The sequence below is a fragment of the Ciona intestinalis genome, unplaced genomic scaffold (genome assembly GCF_000224145.3).
Source record: "Ciona intestinalis unplaced genomic scaffold, KH HT000025.2, whole genome shotgun sequence".
Taxonomy (NCBI): domain Eukaryota; kingdom Metazoa; phylum Chordata; class Ascidiacea; order Phlebobranchia; family Cionidae; genus Ciona; species Ciona intestinalis.
This window is the reverse complement of record NW_004190347.2, coordinates 489014-507754: the sequence shown is the minus strand read 5'-3', so window position 1 is coordinate 507754 and position 18741 is coordinate 489014. Positions and strand designations below refer to the sequence as shown.

Below are 18741 nucleotides of genomic sequence, written 5' to 3'. Positions count from 1 at the left end.
TACCTTTAGTAGTCTTTTCGACTAACTGCCTGGCACCATTTAATTTTAGAGCCTTAATATTACAACCGAATGACACTGTGTTCACCATAATATACTTTGTAAATCTTTATTGAATTATATTCTACATCTTGAATGAAACTTTGCAACACCAAGGTTGAGTTGGCAAACACAATTATATATTAAAGTGGGGGAAGATGGGACACCTTTTCATTCTATTTTCTCGTCCCATATGGTAGTAAACAAAGAACATTCAAAGATTTTTAAAACCGTATTCTCGCAACTCCCATAGACCGTTGTTTAAAACACGATCAGGATATTTGGATATTATGTGCTAAAGGTTTCCCATCTTCCCCCACCCTACTATACAGTAACTGTTAACACAAAGCAGAATAATATACGATAATTGCACTAATGACATCACAATAGTATGTCAGGGGAACAAATGGGTGACTAATCGCGATAAAACTAAATTTGGAATAAAAAAAATTATAAAAAAAACTTAAATGAAAAAAATTCCAAAGCAATAATTACTGCAACTGAGAAGAAATAAGACAGAAACAACGAATTAGTTTTGTTGCTGCAATAAATTGGCCACAATATTAAATGCCGAACTAAAGTGAAATAATATTAATTAGATAAAAAAACTTAAGGTGGCTGTACACAGTATCCGGTGTGCGAATTCGCATGCGAAATCGTATGCAAACCCTGCGAATTCGTATGCAAAATCCCATCCAATTCCGCATGCGGCATCGAAATCCGGACAAAACAGACAAAACGGACGAATTCCGGATACTGTGTACAGCCACCTTAACTTGGTTTTAGGCAAATACAGGCAATAGTGGACAACTTGTTATACTGGTATGCTGACAATTATATATCAGAAACTCTTATGAATCAAAGTGATAAAAAAAAGTAAAAAACAGATTAATTTCATTTTGGGCAATTTCACAGACAATAGTTTTACATCTGCTATGCTTGTTACTTCAATTAGGATTTAGTTAAAGATTTTAAAATTAAATTTTATATTTTTACATTAGTCCAAATTTATACCTAAATTTTTATTTATAAGAGGTTGCTGGATGTCCGTCATGAAAACATTCGTCCATTGGTTTCCACCATTCCCCTTTACCTCCCTTTGATGGTGGAGGACCTTCCCATGATAACGGGGTTTGACACGGCTCGCAAACCTGTTATAATAGTTATAGTGGGGTTATGATTGATGGGTAAAACTTGTTTATCTATAGTTGGGGGACAACAGTGAATATAACACGCGTGTTTTGTTTCATACACCTCATACCCGCTTATAAGTTACCACGTATGTAACACACACTGTCGCTGTTTACTCGTGTTATAACGACTGTCATTACCCCGCCATGTGAGGATAAATAAGTTACATACGTGGTAACTTGCAGGCGGGCACAAGGTGTATGAAACAAAACACCCGTGTTATATCGACTGTTGCCCCGCCATGCACAAATACAAACCATCCACCTGCGCAACCTCACCTTCCACCAATCCTTAGTAATCGGATCATCAGCCACAGCTTTCATATCCGCAGCAAAATCACTTCCAATATATTCCATATGTGAAAACAACAACCCCAGCTCCTTACAGTGATATATGGTGTAGTTACGGACATTACTTTGTTCAAGACGAGCCAACACACCTGGCCAAACCTGAGCATGAAGCTTCTTATACTCTTCTACTTTGTCCTCGTTCAATCTGATAACAGAACCGTATCGTTTGGCAGGGCAAGCCATACTAACCTATGTGTCTGAAACAAAGTTTGAATGTTAAATACTAGAGAGCGACGAACCACACAGAACTTACATGAAAAGATTACAAACTCACAACATTTAACACAAAAAAATTAAGGGTTATTGTTTTGTTGACAGAAATGCTGAATTGACAGCAAAAAAAAACAATTTGTTTTATATGGGTGAGGTTCTACAGTGAGGCATGCCATGGGACCTGGGATTTAGCCCAGAGTTGGCTCACTACCCCAACATTGTATATGCACATTCTATTCTATATGGGTGAGGCACAGCAAGGGACTGAAGCCAGAGTTGGCTTATTATTTAAAATACCTATATGCAATGTCATTGTCAAAGGTAAAACACCATAGTACTGCGATAAAATCAGAGAATTGAAAACCATAGTATAAATTGCTGACAATTCAAAACAAAAATTCACATTAATTTGGGCCGATTAGGAAAAACAATAAGTTAACCACAATAATTTAGGTCATACATTTTCCGCACACACAAGGTAACTAAATTTAAAACCAACGCAAGCAAAATGTGACCAGAATAAAATACGAACATGTAAAATTTAAAAAGAAGAAATAATTTGTAACTAACAATTACCAGAGCACAGAGTAGGGCTTTTTCAGTTTCACAACAAAATAAAAAAAAGTTTGTACTTTTCACTAAATACAGCTTAAATTTAAGAACTATTTTTATGTGCAGCCAGCAAAAAAACTCCAAATATTATTATTGCGTTTTTAAAGATTTTGTTTGACATTTTTAGCAGATTTAATTTGTGATGATTATTTAGCAACAATGATGTCACAAAGGTCATTATGATGTCATTCGTTTATTTATAATTATTGAATTTTTGCGTGATTTCCATTTTGCCCTCTAGTCCTCCTAGTGATTGAATTATTCAAATCCCCGCTACTGTCATTGTCCTCGTCCCCGTCACTCGAATCATGGTCACTCTCACCACACGAGGGCCTACCGTACTTAGACAATGGCTTCAATATCATGGCAGGGAATTCAGGGCCGGATAAATGGCCGTCGTAAACTTCAATCTCCTGCAATGTAGTGTTATACCTCATGCTCCTGTCAGCTTGAGAGTTACTGAATCTATGTAACTTATTTATCCTCGCATGGCGGGGCAACGACAGTCATTATAACACAGGTGTTCTGTTTCATACACCTCGTGCCTGCTTGAGAGTTACCACGTATGTAACTTATTTATCCTCGCATGGCGGGGCAACGACAGTCGTTATAACACAGGTGTTCTGTTTCATACACCTCGTGCCTGCTTGAGAGTTACCACGTATGTAACTTATTTATCCTCGCATGGCGGGGCAACGACAGTCGTTATAACACAGGTGTTCTGTTTCATACACCTCGTGCCTGCTTGAGAGTTACCACGTATGTAACTTATTTATCCTCGCATGGCGGGGCAACGACAGTCGTTATAACACAGGTGTTCTGTTTCATACACCTCGTGCCTGCTTGAGAGTTACCACGTATGTAACTTATTTATCCTCGCATGGCGGGGCAACGACAGTCGTTATAACACAGGTGTTCTGTTTCATACACCTCGTGCCTGCTTGAGAGTTACCACGTATGTAACTTATTTATCCTCGCATGGCGGGGCAACGACAGTCGTTATAACACAGGTGTTCTGTTTCATACATTTCGTGCCCGCTTGAGAGTTACCACGTATGTAACTTTGTGGGTGATTGTTTTGCGGTGTATATGACTGACGTTTAACAACTCATTATTGATCACTGGGTTGGTGCAATTGCGGTTAAAGGTCTTGCGCAAGGACACATACGCCAACAATGATAGTAACATCGAGCCTTGAACCCATAACCTCTAGCCCAGAGGCGTGCACTTTAAACACTGTGTAACGGTACACAAACAAACATGGATAAACAACACACATGATACCGATATAAAACAAACACTAACCTTATTATAACCCCACCTAGTCAACATGACCATAAGATAGAGACAGAACAACGTCATCAACATCTGTGGGGGGTATTGTTGGTAACTATGGGTATTGTGATGTCATAACAAGTATTATTAGTTATTACCTAACGATATTATTCTGAGTAAAAAAATACTTTGTATATTTATATAATAGCAAAAGTACAATGCTTATAACTTTAAAAAAGTTTTTAAAAAAATATCAGAAAATTAGATATTTTTTAAGTATATCTGGAAACACGTTTACCCCGAAGTTCTTTTTGTGTGTTTAGAAAGTACATGTTACTGGTATGCAGCATTCCCGAATATAAACAATGAAATCGCTGTGTTACGCTTCGGTTAGGGGTTAACGCGACTTGTTAGGGGTTAACGCGACTTGTAAAGTGCTTGGACGGGAGTCTTATAGAAATACGTTGTCATCATAATGGAACAGAGCGATTTAATTGGTTATAAACGGGAATCCTGCGTACCAGTAACCTATATTTTCTAAACACACCAAAAGGGGTTAAAACGCACCCCACACACCCCCCTATACGCGCCTATATCACCACAATATACTTACAGTAACTACAACCCAACCAACAACGTTCTGTATTTGTGTTCGCGTGAATTCTTCGGCACCAAACTTTAATGAAACGATTGTTTCAACGCAAACAATGGCTCTGTGTGATGTCATAATAGAAGTTATGAAAAGGTTAACTACATAGGTGCAACGTAATGCGTGTCTAATGTAAAAAACATGGTTGACATCATGTTTCAGCATCTAAGTTTTAAGCATAAAACAGATTTTACCCTGCTGTTAGATGTCTATACCAGTGCTCTTCAACCGGTGTGCACGGTGCACCCTAGGGTGCACCAAAATATGCCAGGGGTGCATTAGTGCAAAAGAGTATACAAGGGTGCATCACAGACTTCAACAATTTTCAGCAATAATATTAAGTTTTGAACATTTTTAACAAATTCAGCCACTTTCCTATAGTTTTTTTTATATGAATTCTATATCTTGCATCACTGGGAATTGCGAAACTAGTCTTTTCTTTAACCGCAAACCACATATTCCTAATGATCTTGATCAGCGGTGCTTTTCGACTAAACAGGAACTTATTCTCGTACGCATTTCTCCTTGATGACGTCATTAGCTTTACGTTAAAGCAATCAGGGGTGCATGAGTTCGTCTCAACAACTTTAGGGGTTCACCAACCCCAAAAAGGTTAAAGGGCACTGGTCTATACAAACAACGAAACAAGCAGAGAGATAAATAAAAGATTTGTTACATATTACTTACACATAAACCCATGTTTGCGTTCCAACTCTCTTGCATCGAGTGTCAGTGAGATAAACGTAATATTGTCTGCAATAATAAAATACAAAGGACATGTTTAAATTATGTGCTGATATGTAAATCCATGTTTAATTTAGTCTCAACACCCCGGTACTTTTACCACGGGGCTTGCATACATCGTAACCGAACAGCCATTGGTCCACCTCAGTTGTCACTGGTCAGTTGAGGCACCCTGGGTGTAAAAATGGGCCAAATCTAGCCTAGAATAATCCCAGATTCCATGGTATACTATGTGTTTGAAATGGCTGTGGTACTTCACTTATGTAAGATAAAACAAAACTTTAAAAACACATTGTTGGGCGCTTAACTTATGTAAGCAGTAGAGGTAAATAACATTTGCAAACAAACCTTTAACATAAGTTTAGGATCAACGACCAACCTTAATGAAGGAGCTGATATAATCCCAATTAATAATATTCTTCCCCAACAAAACAAGTGACTCGATGGATATCTCAGGAAATGTTTTAAGAAGAAAGTGTTCAGTTCGCTTAACTGCGGATGACAGAGATTTGGTGGTATACGTTACATTTATTAGTGTATCACTGTGTATGTAACTTATTTATCCTTGCATGGCGGGGCAACAACAGTCGTTATAACATGGGTGTTCTGTTTCATACACCTCGTGTCAGCTTACAAGTTACCATGTATGTAACTTATTTATCATCGCATAGCGGGGCAATGACAGTTGTTATAACACAAGTGTTCTGTTTCATACACCTCATGCCTGCTTACGAGTTACCACGTATGTAACTTATTTATCCTAGCTTGGCGGGGCAATGACAGGAAAACCCAATAGTGACAACTGGGGTTTGTAAAAAATATCTTGCCCAAGGAAACACAGCAATAATGGTAGCAGGGACAAACCTTGAACCTATAACTTTTGGGCTAGTGGCGGCACACTAACCACTATGACACAACAATGGACAAATACTGGTCAGAAACACACATTATTTTCTAATCTTTACTAATCCGTCATAATAAACTCAACAAACCCATGACTGACGTTCCCTTTTCGTGTATTGTACATGCATGCCCTTATAGACTCCCAATAATATATAGACTCACCATAAAAGTAGTTAGTAGTATATAGACTCCCACCACCCTCATTATACTTGAGTTTGGATCCAACCAACGCACAGGGCTTAACTTTGCGGGCATGAATTGCATCGCGGCTCGCTGTAACTTTCCTGATGTCGTGTGGATGTCTCTGTGGGTGGGGGGGTTAAAGTAGCTTGTGGGGGAGGGGGTTTAGAGTAGCTTGAACATACAGTTATACATATAACGAATAAATACTGGGGCACGAGCTTTTGAGTTCGGGCTCGGATCGGCACATCCCTAGTACTGAGTATATTTTTACTCAGTTAGACTGGCTTGATGTCATTTATAGTGATACCAATTTACCAAATAAAAAATCCAAATTCAGTGATGCCAGATGTAAAATTTAAAACCAGTGATGCCAGATGAAAATTTAAAACCAGTGATGCCGGATATAAAATTTTACTCTACAGTTACGCCAGATAAAAAAATACACACAATAATACTAGATATAAAGCCAAAAACAACCAACAGTTGACCACTTACTTAATGGACTCCCATCTATATTCCCTCATCTCCAAGAACCCACACACCTTCATTCCAACCCATATACCCACCCCGTTGCATATTATAACATCAAGTATCACCTGGTCCCACCAACATTCTTGGAAGTTAGGGAGTAAGTGCATGAAGAACAACTGGATGGGGAATGTTGGGGAGTGATAAAGTTGAAGTAATGGAAAAAATGTTTGTAGTGTCATTAATAGGTGTTTAACCTATTTATTTTTGCGCACATGGGGCAACAACATTCGTTATAACATAGGTGTTCTGTTTCATACAACTTGCGCCCGCTTACAAGTTACCACGTATGTAACTTATTTATCCTCTCATGGTGGGGCAACGACAGTCGTTATAACACGGGTGTTCTGTTTCATACACCTCGTGCCCGCTTATGAGTTACCACGTATGTAACTTTGTGAGTAATTGTTTTTTTGAATGACTGATAATTTTAACAACACATTAGCGACCACTGCGTTGGAGCAATTATTAAAGGTCTGTTTTGGCCCAATAAACATTGGAATCCCACCTACATGCATAAGCATAAGGAAATAAGTAAGGGCAAGGAAACTGCCATGCACAGTTAATTGATATAATACCCATGAGTGTAATGAATAATTAAGGCTTTTATTAATTAACAGTGCAGCTTAATCTATTTACCAGACAGTATTGCTACAGTAGGGAGTAGGCTAATGTAATAAGATAGATAATAGATATATTAACATTTGTATTAATATGAAAATCTTGATCTGCAACTTTGAATCTTTAAAATGAAAACTGTATAATAATTTTACAGATGTTTTTTTTATGTTAACATAGGTTAACTGTAATAAATTCCGCAGACCTGACCCTGATCTGGTGCTCAGAGTTAATTAATTCTGGCGTTAAGAAAAGTAAGGATCTGGTGCTACGAAAACGTACAGACAAAAATCAAGTCCAGCCAATTGTATAAAATAAGAGAAATATATTTTGCTTAAATGGCATCGTCAGTTTTTATTTAAACAGAACTATTGCTGTTGATATCATGCATATAGGCTGTCATGTTTGCATTGAAACATCAACATTTAATAAATACGGTAGGGTGGGAGGAGAGGAGACATCTTTTTATTTAATTTTTTTTTCCATTTGGTAGTAAACAAAGAAAATGCACAGAATTATAAACCGTTTTCTCACGACTTCCATAGACCGTTGTTAATTGTTTAAAACACGATCAGGATATTTGGATATTATGTGCTAAAGGTGTCTCATCTTTTTTTTTTCCATTTGGTAGTAAACAAAGAAAATGCACAGAATTATAAACCGTATTCTCACAACTTCCATAGACCGTTGTTATTGTTTAAAACCGGTCAGGATATTTGGATATTATGTGCTAAAGGTGTCTCATCTTCCCCCATCCTACTACATTGTTAAAACTTATCCATCTTACCTCTGTCATCTCCCATAAGATACTAAGCGTCCACGCCATGGTATAACTTCGTAACAACATTGCTTTCAACCCCCACCCAGCAAAGTGTGCGAACGCAAAAATATCCAGGCATGAATAAATCCGAGACATTGAAATATCAGAACAGTTCACTGCGTATTCCTATGGTTGAAGAAAAAGTCTAAACCTGCTGCTGTTACTAAAATATATGCACCAAACCTGGGGTGGCGGGTAGGCAAGCCAACCCTGGATTTGTTACAGTACATTAATCAGTAAACATTACAACCAATAAGTTAGATTAGTTTTACAGGATTGTGTGTCTAACTATCCCTGCTTCTCCTGTGTTTATATAAGTTTTGTTTATTGACAAAAGCAGTGAAAAGGCTGATTTAGGCCTAAAACTGGTGCACTAAAAAGACTCCCGTTTAAAAATAGGAGTGATTTACCACATGGGCACCCCTAAAGTTACGCCTACACCTACAGTAGTTACCTCAATCATATCAACCTCCCTCTTAGCGTGGATGATACCTGGGTCCAACCACTCCATCAGGTTACGAACTTGTTTCATGTTAAGGAAAGATAGGAACACAAGACATAAGAAGTAAAGAACGCTGAAACCAAATATGATCCTCCATACCTGAGGAACATGGAGTGTCAGGGACGTAAATAGGCGCACTTTTATGTTTAAAACTTTATTCAATAAGCAGAGGTTGCCCTATATAGAGAGAAATGCGAGTGTTTCTTTACTAATTTGGGGTCACGAACCGCAATTTGGGTGACGGGCATGCCTTTTTTTACTATTTACTCCCCTTGAGGGTGAATAAACTGATGTTGCCGATAAATTTAGTTTTTCTAAATATTCGTTCAACTGCTCATCTGGTATAAAAACGTATGTATTTAAAAGTCTTCACGGATGACAGACGAAACGTTGGAAATACACTACGTTTTTCATACCAGAAACATGCATAGAAACAACAAACACTTACCACTGGGTGGGGACGAGTGAATGGCCCGTTCGGAAAAGCAAGGACGCTGATAACTGAGAAGAAGAAAACCACAGCGACCAAACCGAACCAGATGTTGCTGTCGGGATTGTTCTTTTCTCTGTAAAGATTAATGATTAAACAAATTCTTTTCTCTTTGAAATATTTAAACAAACAGGTTATGAAAGTTTTGGGTTAACGTTTTTTATACAAAGTAAATATTTTCGTCTCTTATTTTTCTATATACCATTTACCCCAAAACAATGTTAAACTATGTCTACAACACCGCATTATAAGAGAAGGGAATTAGCAGAAAAACGACAGTTGTTAAAACACGATACGGATAAAAACTACTTGAGGAAAAGTATCAACAAAAGCATGGCTGCTAACCCACAATACTTATCATATATACAACCACTATAATACTTTTATATATGTATACTTGCTAAACCTATAATACAGTCTGTATCATATATACAAACACAACTGATAAGCAGCAAAATACTAAGTTACATATGTTGAATTACTTACCTAGTAGTAACGATGTATAAAAGTGAAACAACGATTACTAGAAGTAAAGTTATCGTATGAGGTTTGTAGAAAAACTCTAATGTGATGTCTTCAACCTAAAATACAAATGATATTTTAAAGGGTATATTTATATGAAAGTTGCAGTGTGTGGATAAGCAGGCATGACTTTTGGTTGGTTTGGTCATTTATATTCTCGTGGGCGGGAAGCCGGGAACTTGAGTGACTTATCCACGGTTGCCACTCCCATGCCCACAGTCGAGTTGCTGAAGCTATTACAGTGTGTGGATAAGCAGACATGACTTTATTTTATAAAACCTAATAATCTATGTTTAACTCCATTCCATTTAGTTACTTAAATGGGATTTGAACTCTGACTTACCTGCTGTTCGTTAATTGCGCGAAAATCGTATCTATAGTTAAATCTGCGACTAGCCCTTCGAGCGCTATTTCTTCGTACTTGTTTCATTTTAAATATCAATCCAAATATACCTACCGCTACTGTGAAGCAATAACTATAGTTAGATATATAATACGGCGTACGATCGTCATACAGAATACTAGAAAACGCAAACCGCAATTCAGTGAATCATATTTCGACGAAACGGAAAAAACGAATCACGTTTATCGCTGTAAAATTAAAATAAAACACGCACGATTGTACTAATTTAGCCAGTACAAAAATGAACATATATGTTACCATTTATACAATAATAATTTAATATATTTTTAATATAACACCTTTCAGACAAAATATAACGCACGTGAAACAAATAAATAGATAACGTAAGGGTAATTCCCCATTTTATAGATATTGTATTTTTCACGGAAAATACGGGAAGCGGGTTTTAGGGTTGGGTACTAATGTAAAGCATGCCTGGAGACCTGGAATGTAGGTAGATTACCACAACGGGCAGGATGCTACCGTCTATACCCACCAAGGACACTCAATAATATAGTTTCTAGAAGGGTCTGCCAACTCTGCCCCAAATCCCAGGTCCCATGGCATGCCTCGCTGTAATACCTCACTCATATAGAATAGAATGTGCATATACAGTGTTGGAGTAATGAGCCAACTCTGGCCTAAATCCCAGGTCCCATGGCGTGCCTCACTGTAGGACCTCACTCATATAGAATAGAATGTGCATATACAATGTTTGGGTAATTGGACAACTCTGGTATAAATCCCAGGTCCCACGCCTTGCTGTTGGGCCTTACCCATATAGAATAGATTCTGCATATACAATATTGGGGCAATGAACCAACTCCGTAAATCTCAGGTCTTATGCCTTGCTGTAGGACCTCACAGATATAAAATACTATACCTTAAAGATATAAAAAAAACACTACAAACCCATTTAATATTGGTCACGAAATCATTTTATTTCCATCTGAATGTCAATAACGCAATCGAACCACCATATACCCAAGTCCAGCAGCAAAACATGAACAAATTTTCGCAATACGGAACTTTATGAATCCCAACAGTTTCAAAATGGTGAACATTGCAAAGTCTAATTGTTGTTGAAAATCTAGGCATAGTATTGTAAGTTGGCTTTCTTCTTAGCTTGAACCTCTAGTATGCCTTCCATGTAATCTTCATGGGTGAGGTCTATCGCTTCTCTACGTAACGCAATCATACCCTGAGAAAATATAAGGTTGTAACAAGGGCACTAATTATACGTAACCAAAGAATCCAGGTTTGAGGCTCGATCATGCTACCATTGTGGGCGTACGTGTTCTTGGGCAAGACACTTAAGAGTAATTGCTCTAAGGTTAAAACTTGAAATAATGAGTGTGTGGCTCTCAGTTCGCAGTGGTGTAGAACCCTGATAGAGGCCCATGACATTTGGCAAGCATGAGGTGTATGAAACAGAACACTCGTGGTATAACAGTAGTCGTTAGGTCCATTTATTTAATGTTTTATTGTCGGCTTGACACAACGCGCAAAACCAAAGGATACTGGGTTCAAGGCTTAGCGCTGCTACCATTCTAAGTGTGTGTTATAGTTGTAGTGGGCACCACTGTGGGCGTATGTGTCCTTGGGCAAGACAATTAACGGCAATTACTCCAACATAGAGCTCACTAATTGGTTGTCTAAGTTATCAGCCATACACCCTCTTAATATTGATCCATATGCCCCAAAACATTTATATTCCTATTAAAACACTATGATGGGCGTATGTCTCCTTGAACATTTAATGGTAACTGCATATAAAACATTATATATCATGAAGTGTAAAAATAATATATGGGACCGGGGACCCATTTAATACTAATTCCCATTCCTAATACACCAATTAGAATGCTATATAACATAGGGCTATAGAGTTACTCTATACATATATACCAATTAGAACACTATATATAGTAGGATGGGGAAGATGGGACACCATTTCATTCTGTTTTCACATCCCATTTTTAAACAATGAACATTCACAGAAATATAAAATCATATTCTCACCACTACCAGAGACTGTTGTTGATTGTTTAAAACACGATCAAGATATTTGAATATTATGTGCTTAATATGTCCCATCTTGCCCCACCCTACTATATACATTTATATACTTACAGCTACACTATACCTATATGCCAATTAGAATACCATAACATGTACATATATACTTACAGCTTCAACACAAACAGCTTTAAGTTGAGCTCCATTGAAATCATCCGTGCATCGAGCTAGTTCCTCAAAGTTTACATCAGCACTGTATAACAGTATATTAAGTAATAAACTCCATGGTACAGTGGGTGGTGTATTTGGTTCTAGGTTACAGGGTAAAGTGAGGCTGCTACCATTGTAGGCATATGTGTCCTTGGGCAAGACACTTAGCACAATTTCTTCAACCCAGTGGCCACCAATGAAACAGAACACCCGTGTTGTAACGACTGTTGTTTCCCAGCCACGCAAGGATAAATAAGTTACATTCACTCATTCATTCAATTATTCCAACCCAGTGGCCACTAACAGATTGTCTATTTATCAGCCATACAGAAAAAAATGGTAAAAAACCTCCACAAAGTTACAAACGTGAAGAAACAGCCAACCCACCTAACATTCATCTTCCTTGAGTGAATCTGTAAGATCCTGGCACGAGCTTCTTCATTAGGAACAGGGAATTCAATTTTTCGGTCAAGACGACCCGATCTGAGCAACGCTGGGTCGAGGATGTCGACTCTGTTCGTTGCCGCGATAACCTGGAGGGGGGTGTGTATTATTTATCCTCGCATGGCGGGGCAACGATAGTTCGGTATAACACGGGTGTTCTGTTTCATACACCTCGTATCCGCCTATGACTGGCCCAAATCCTAAATCTTCTGACCAGGTCCTCACCCATATAGAGTAAAATGAAATAATTAAAAGCAATGTCTGCTTATTTTCAGATTCTGTTGACATAGGAGTTGCAACCATGGAAGTGTGTGAATGTGCTCTGGAAATGCCTCGATGTACTTCATACATGTGAAAAGTGTGTGAAACTACTTTGATATATTGTTGCTGAGAGGCATATTATACTTTACAAACCAATATACCTTGATATCATTATAAGGTTCAAATCCATCAAGTTGGTTTAATAACTCCAACATTGTGCGTTGAACCTCACGATCACCAGCCTTCTCACTGTCAAACCTGGGAAGTGGAAAACATCATTATCATTTAATCTTCTTTGGTTATGAACCAAAGTATTGAAGGTGTATGTTAAAATCTGGTGTCATGGTACAGTAGGTTAAGGGCACAACGTAAAGACAAGTTTATGGGTTCAAGGCTTGACGCTGCTACCATTGCGGGCATATGTGTCCTTGGGCAAGAAACTTAACAGCAATTGCTCCAACCCAATGGTCACTAATGGGTTGTTTAAATTGTCATATAGAGAAACAATCACCTATAAATTTATTCATACACCCCATGCTCGCTGTCAAGTAAGCTTAAGGTGGGAAACCAAGGGGTTTAATACACGGGTATTGCACACCATACATGGTGGTTTCATACACCTCATGTTCACTGTTGAGTTAGGATACTTTCATGTTTATCCTTAAGGTGGGAAACCAAGGGGTTTAATACACGGGTGTTGCACACCATACATGGTGGTTTCATACACCTCATGCTCGTTGCCAAATAACCACACCTTTACCTTTTAGTGCCAATAGCATCCAATTCATCAATAAATATGATCGCTGGTTTCCTTTCCTTGGCCAGCGCGAAGGCGTCTCTCACCAACTTTGCTCCGTCCCCAATGAACATCTGGACCAACTGGGGACCAGCTAACTTCAGGAAGGTCGACTAATCATGAGAAATACTTTGGGTAATTCATCAAAAATAGGCACTGCATATTTATCATGTATAAGTATAGGGAAGTTTTAAATATAAAAAATACTGTTATTTTATAATCCAAAAGTAGTAAACCCACATACCACAATAGATAAGGTAAATCTAAATCAGTATATTACTAAAAATATATATATATTTTTTTTGATTTAATATAATGTTAAGACTGGGTTATATATGACACACCATGGGACTTCAAATTTAGACCAGAATTGGCTCATTACCCCAACATTGTATAAGCACATTCTATTCTATATGCACACTATAGGAACTAGGATTTAGACTAGAGTAGCCCTTAGTCCATACCCTACCCCCCACAGAAACACCAACCATGTATGTTCACACACCATCCTATGATCCTACCTTCGTTTGAGCAGCACACGCACGCGCCAATAATGTTTTTCCCGTCCCAGGAGGTCCGTACATTAACACTCCCTTAGGGGGTTGTATCCCGATGCTTTCAAACCGATCCTTGTGGGTCATGGGAAGAACCACGGCTTCAATCAACTGGAATAACATGATTATTATTCTATATGGGTGAGGTCATGCAGAGGGACGTCGGATTTAGTCCTGGGTTGGCTCATTACCCCAACATTGTATATGTACATTTTATAACCAAAAATATGATATGATGTTTTCTTTGCTATATGGGTGAGGTTATTTAGGGTGGTTTTTGTTTTCCTTTCTTATTCTGTATGGCTGGAATGCTTGTATATATAAAAGTATGTGTGGTTGTAACTTACTCATCCTCGCGTGTCGGGGAAACAACAGTACATACACCTCATGCTCGCTTACGAGTTACCACGTATGTAACTTTGTTGTGAATATTTTTCAGCCATACCTCTTGTATTTGTTTATCCAATCCCCCGATATCTGAATACTGTTCGGTTGGTCGTTCATCCACCTCCATGGCTTTCACACGCGAGTCGTATTCCGTCGGTAACTTCTCCAAGATTAGGTATGAGTCCTTGTTCACACCCTGGAAGGAAAGGTAAATATTACATGGCGGGATATTCTTCTATATTGCTGCCAAGTATAGTATTCTGTTGTACGTGGGTGAGGTCCTACAGCTTGGCACGGCATTAGATCTGTGCTTCTGTGGTTTAAGCAGGAGTTACCCAAAGTGCTACAACCAGTGCCAGGACAACTCATTAGTAACAACTAGGACGGAGACTTGGAGCAACGTCTCTTAGGTGTCCAAGAACACATACGCCCACAATGGTGGCAGCAACGAGCCATGAACCCGTAACCTCTGGGTTAAGGGCAGAGAAGCTAAACCACTGAACCATAGTGCCAGACTAACTGTCTTACCAAAGGACACATACTCCCACAATGGTAGCAGCCTAGCGGGCATAACACAATATATGTTCCATAAACTGTTCTTCTGGATTAAAAATAACTTAAAGCAACATATTGGTGTAAATAGTTCACTGGCTTAATATCCACATGTAACACAACTCACCACGAGATCACCCGGTGTTAAATCTTCAGGTTCAACTAATCCCATGATTGGTAGAAAGTACGTCTGGAATGTATTTCATAAGATTTAATATATACTAAAAAATATTGGGCGAAGTATAGTAGGATGGGGAAGATGGGACACCTTTTCATTCTATTTTCTCGTTGCATTCGGTAGTAAACAAAGAACATTTAATTAATTATTAAACTGTATCCTCACGACTCCCATAGACCACGATTAGGATATTTGGATATTATGTGCTAATGGTGTCCCATCTTCCCCCACCCTACTATATATATCTCTTATATTATAAAATTGGCTAGACTTGATTTTTGCCTGTTACATTTTCGCAGCACAAGATCTGTAATATAAGCTGTCATACGACACATATATCATACCACAACCCACCTGTCGCGTTGATGTTTTGATAACGGCACATTTTCCTTTCCTTTGTGAGTCGAGGTCAATATTGCTTCCATCTTCCTCTGCTTGCTCATCAGGATCAACATCCAGGAGCTGTGGGAGGAAATGTGAGATGTTAGATGGAAAACATCATATTAATATGTACCAGTGTCAAATATGGGATATTATAATTTAGAAGATAAAAATATGGGGAATGAAAAAACAGAGATTTTAAAGTATCATAAATTTTTGTAATATTAATTTTATAAATTGATGTTTCGACATTTTTTACCACATTAATCAATGAGGTTCCCTATGTTTGACAACCATGAGTGTAACTGTATTTTAACAATGTCACCCCAGATTTTACCCTGCCGTTAGGTGTCTATAAAACAGACAGTACCAAAGTATATTGCATTCACCACATTAATCAATGGAGCCACATTAACTACACTGCAAGCACCCAACCACTCATCCACGAACACTGACTCAATAATCCCATCTTACCTCAATTACATTAGAAACAAGATAAGGCAGGGTTTTGTTGACTTTTATCTTTTCAGCGTTTTCTTTGATCTTTTCCTTCATGGATTGAAGTTCGTGCCCGATTCTCATCGTTTCACTTTTCATTATCTGCGGGTGTTGGGTAATTATGTGGCAATTAAAACTTAGTCCATCACATTCGGTATTGCGTAATTACCGACACTACCTTCTTCTTTTACCTTACTCTCTCAATTGCCTTTTTCTCATCGTTTTCGCACACAAAAGTGTGAAGTCTAACTATTCTAATAAAAACAATCTTGGACTCAACATTGCTACAATTACAACATTAGCATTCTTCTGGTGATTATGAAGTATTATGCTGTTGCGACATTAATAGTAAAAACAACAATATACTTATTCTTGGCATTTATTGGCAATACTTATTGTGTGCAATATTCAATATTAATACTCACATTAGCATATTTAAGTAAAATCATCAAACCTTTATTTCATTATCAAGTAGTTTAGTTCTGCTGCTGATTTCATTCGTGCTCATTTTAAGAACTTCTTCCCCAAGGCTTTCCTGTGGTGGGAAAATAATATCATTCATATAATATTAATGTAGTTTAGCTGTACCTATTCTATATGGGTGAGGTTCTACAGTGAGGCACGCCAGGGAACCTGGGATTTAGGCCAGAGTTTGCCCATTACCCGAACATTATATATGCACATTCTATTCTATATGGGTAAGGTCCTATGATAAGGCATGCCATGGGACCTGGGACTTAGACAAGAGTTGACCCATTACCCCAACATTTATATGCACATTCTATTTTACATGGGTGAGGTTATACAGTAAGGCAGGCCATAGAACCTGGGATTTAGGCCATAGTTGACCCATTACCCCAACATTGTATATGTACATTCTATTTATATGGGTAAGGTCCTATGATGAGGCATGCCATGGGACCTGGGACTTAGACCAGAGTTGGTTCATTACCCCAACATTGTATACGCACATTCTACTTTACATGGGTGAGGTTATACAGTAAGGCAGGCCATAGAACCTGGGATTTAGGCCATAGTTGACCCATTACCCCAACATTGTATATGTACATTCTATTTATATGGGTAAGGTCCTATGATGAGGCATGCCATGGGACCTGGGACTTAGACCAGAGTTGGCCCATTACCCCAACATTGTATACGCACATTCTATTCTATATGGGTGAGGTTATACAGTAAGGCAAGCCATGGAACCTGGGATTTAGGCCATAGTTGACCCATTACCCCAACATTGTATATGCACATTCTATTCTATATGGGTAAGGTCCTACAGTGAGGCCTGGAATTGACCTGTTACCCCAAACCATAGCGTGTTCTTGCTATATAGGGAAGATTATTTAAGGTAGCTGGCCAAGGGTTACTCTGTAAGTTTTAGCATTGGAGTGGCAACACTGGCAACCATCGATAACCCAAGGGTAGGCTTATTTAAATTACAAGTCATTATGACATCACAGACCTCTGGACTGTCAAATATTTGTTGTTGGTCGGTGATGTCGCCACTAGCAGGTTCTCCAACAGCGGGGGGCGCCATAGTCGATGTTTTGTTTCAAATTTATTAAAAGATGTAAAAAAATTTGACAGATAGTGTAATGTTTGGTACCAGAGTAGAATCCTCTGTGACATTAAAGATTAAATTACTGGTTGGCAAATGATGGATGATTATAATTTTTTAAAAAAATGGTACAAGTCAGTTAAGTCACACATTCCTGATTAGAAAAAATGTAGATTTAACCGCAAAGAATTTCCATATTTTTTCTAATTCGGAAAAAAAATCCGTCGTTTGTAATCTCAGTACTGCTGTATGAAACCTAATAAATTTAGATCAAAAATCGGTACGAATGCACGCTTAAACTATTTCCGACGAAAATTCACTAAAGAAGTTGTCTTACGCGGATCCAAACTTTTCAATCAAGCACATTACGTTACTTATACCTCCATAAATAACTTACATATAAATCAAAACAACAAACTTTTAAAATTAAAAAAAATCATGCTATACCTTTAGCTTAAACCTACACCGTTGCTTAAACGATTAAAACATCGCGATAAAAATCTAAATTTTACTCAAACAATGGAATTAGAAATTAATAACAATGACCAACGCTGTATGTATAAGATCTCTATGTTATTTATAAACATCTTTCTAAAAAAATAAATCTAAAAACTACATCTGAAAGACTTTTTGTTTTGCAATTACATATCTTTAGTTTAGATAATTTTTTAATAAGAACTGAGTAAAGCAAATGTTTTATCAAATATTTAAAATTCAGAAGCTTACGTGTCCAATAATATTTTCTGTCTATGACATTCTCTCATAGTGGAAAAAGAAAAAAGAAAATTAGAAAATTTTGAAACGTTACGGGTCAATGGGTTCTTGTAATCTGCATTGTTTCGTCACTATTAG

General features: G+C 37.8%; 3 protein-coding genes across 3 annotated transcripts; all 3 read right to left on the bottom strand.

Annotated features, from left to right (window-relative positions):
- Positions 1–92: 92 nt before the first annotated feature.
- LOC108950150 (L-rhamnose mutarotase-like) lies at positions 93–1761 on the bottom strand. The gene is made up of 2 exons (XM_018815018.2): positions 1506–1761; positions 93–1187 (listed from the first exon to the last, which is right to left on the bottom strand). Exons 1-2 carry the CDS (start codon positions 1758–1760, stop codon positions 1059–1061), a joined length of 384 nt encoding a protein of 127 aa, XP_018670563.1. The 5' UTR covers position 1761; the 3' UTR covers positions 93–1058.
- A 19-nt stretch (positions 1762–1780) lies between these two features.
- LOC100179127 (phosphatidylserine synthase 1-like) lies at positions 1781–10094 on the bottom strand. The gene is made up of 12 exons (XM_026837834.1): positions 9980–10094; positions 9601–9695; positions 9073–9190; positions 8577–8723; positions 8090–8248; positions 6652–6803; positions 6136–6277; positions 5450–5562; positions 5014–5079; positions 4291–4390; positions 3708–3770; positions 1781–2815 (listed from the first exon to the last, which is right to left on the bottom strand). The coding sequence occupies exons 1-12, from the start codon at positions 10064–10066 to the stop codon at positions 2606–2608; spliced, it is 1452 nt and encodes a 483-aa protein (XP_026693635.1). The 5' UTR covers positions 10067–10094; the 3' UTR covers positions 1781–2605.
- An 860-nt stretch (positions 10095–10954) lies between these two features.
- LOC100181458 (26S proteasome regulatory subunit 6A-B) lies at positions 10955–17953 on the bottom strand. Its single transcript, XM_002126344.5, has 12 exons — positions 17794–17953; positions 16774–16854; positions 16296–16421; positions 15795–15902; positions 15390–15452; positions 14769–14906; positions 14291–14434; positions 13734–13882; positions 13135–13231; positions 12656–12801; positions 12230–12311; positions 10955–11240 (listed from the first exon to the last, which is right to left on the bottom strand). Exons 1-12 carry the CDS (start codon positions 17866–17868, stop codon positions 11130–11132), a joined length of 1320 nt encoding a protein of 439 aa, XP_002126380.1. The 5' UTR covers positions 17869–17953; the 3' UTR covers positions 10955–11129.
- Between the last annotated feature and the right edge of the window lie 788 nt (positions 17954–18741).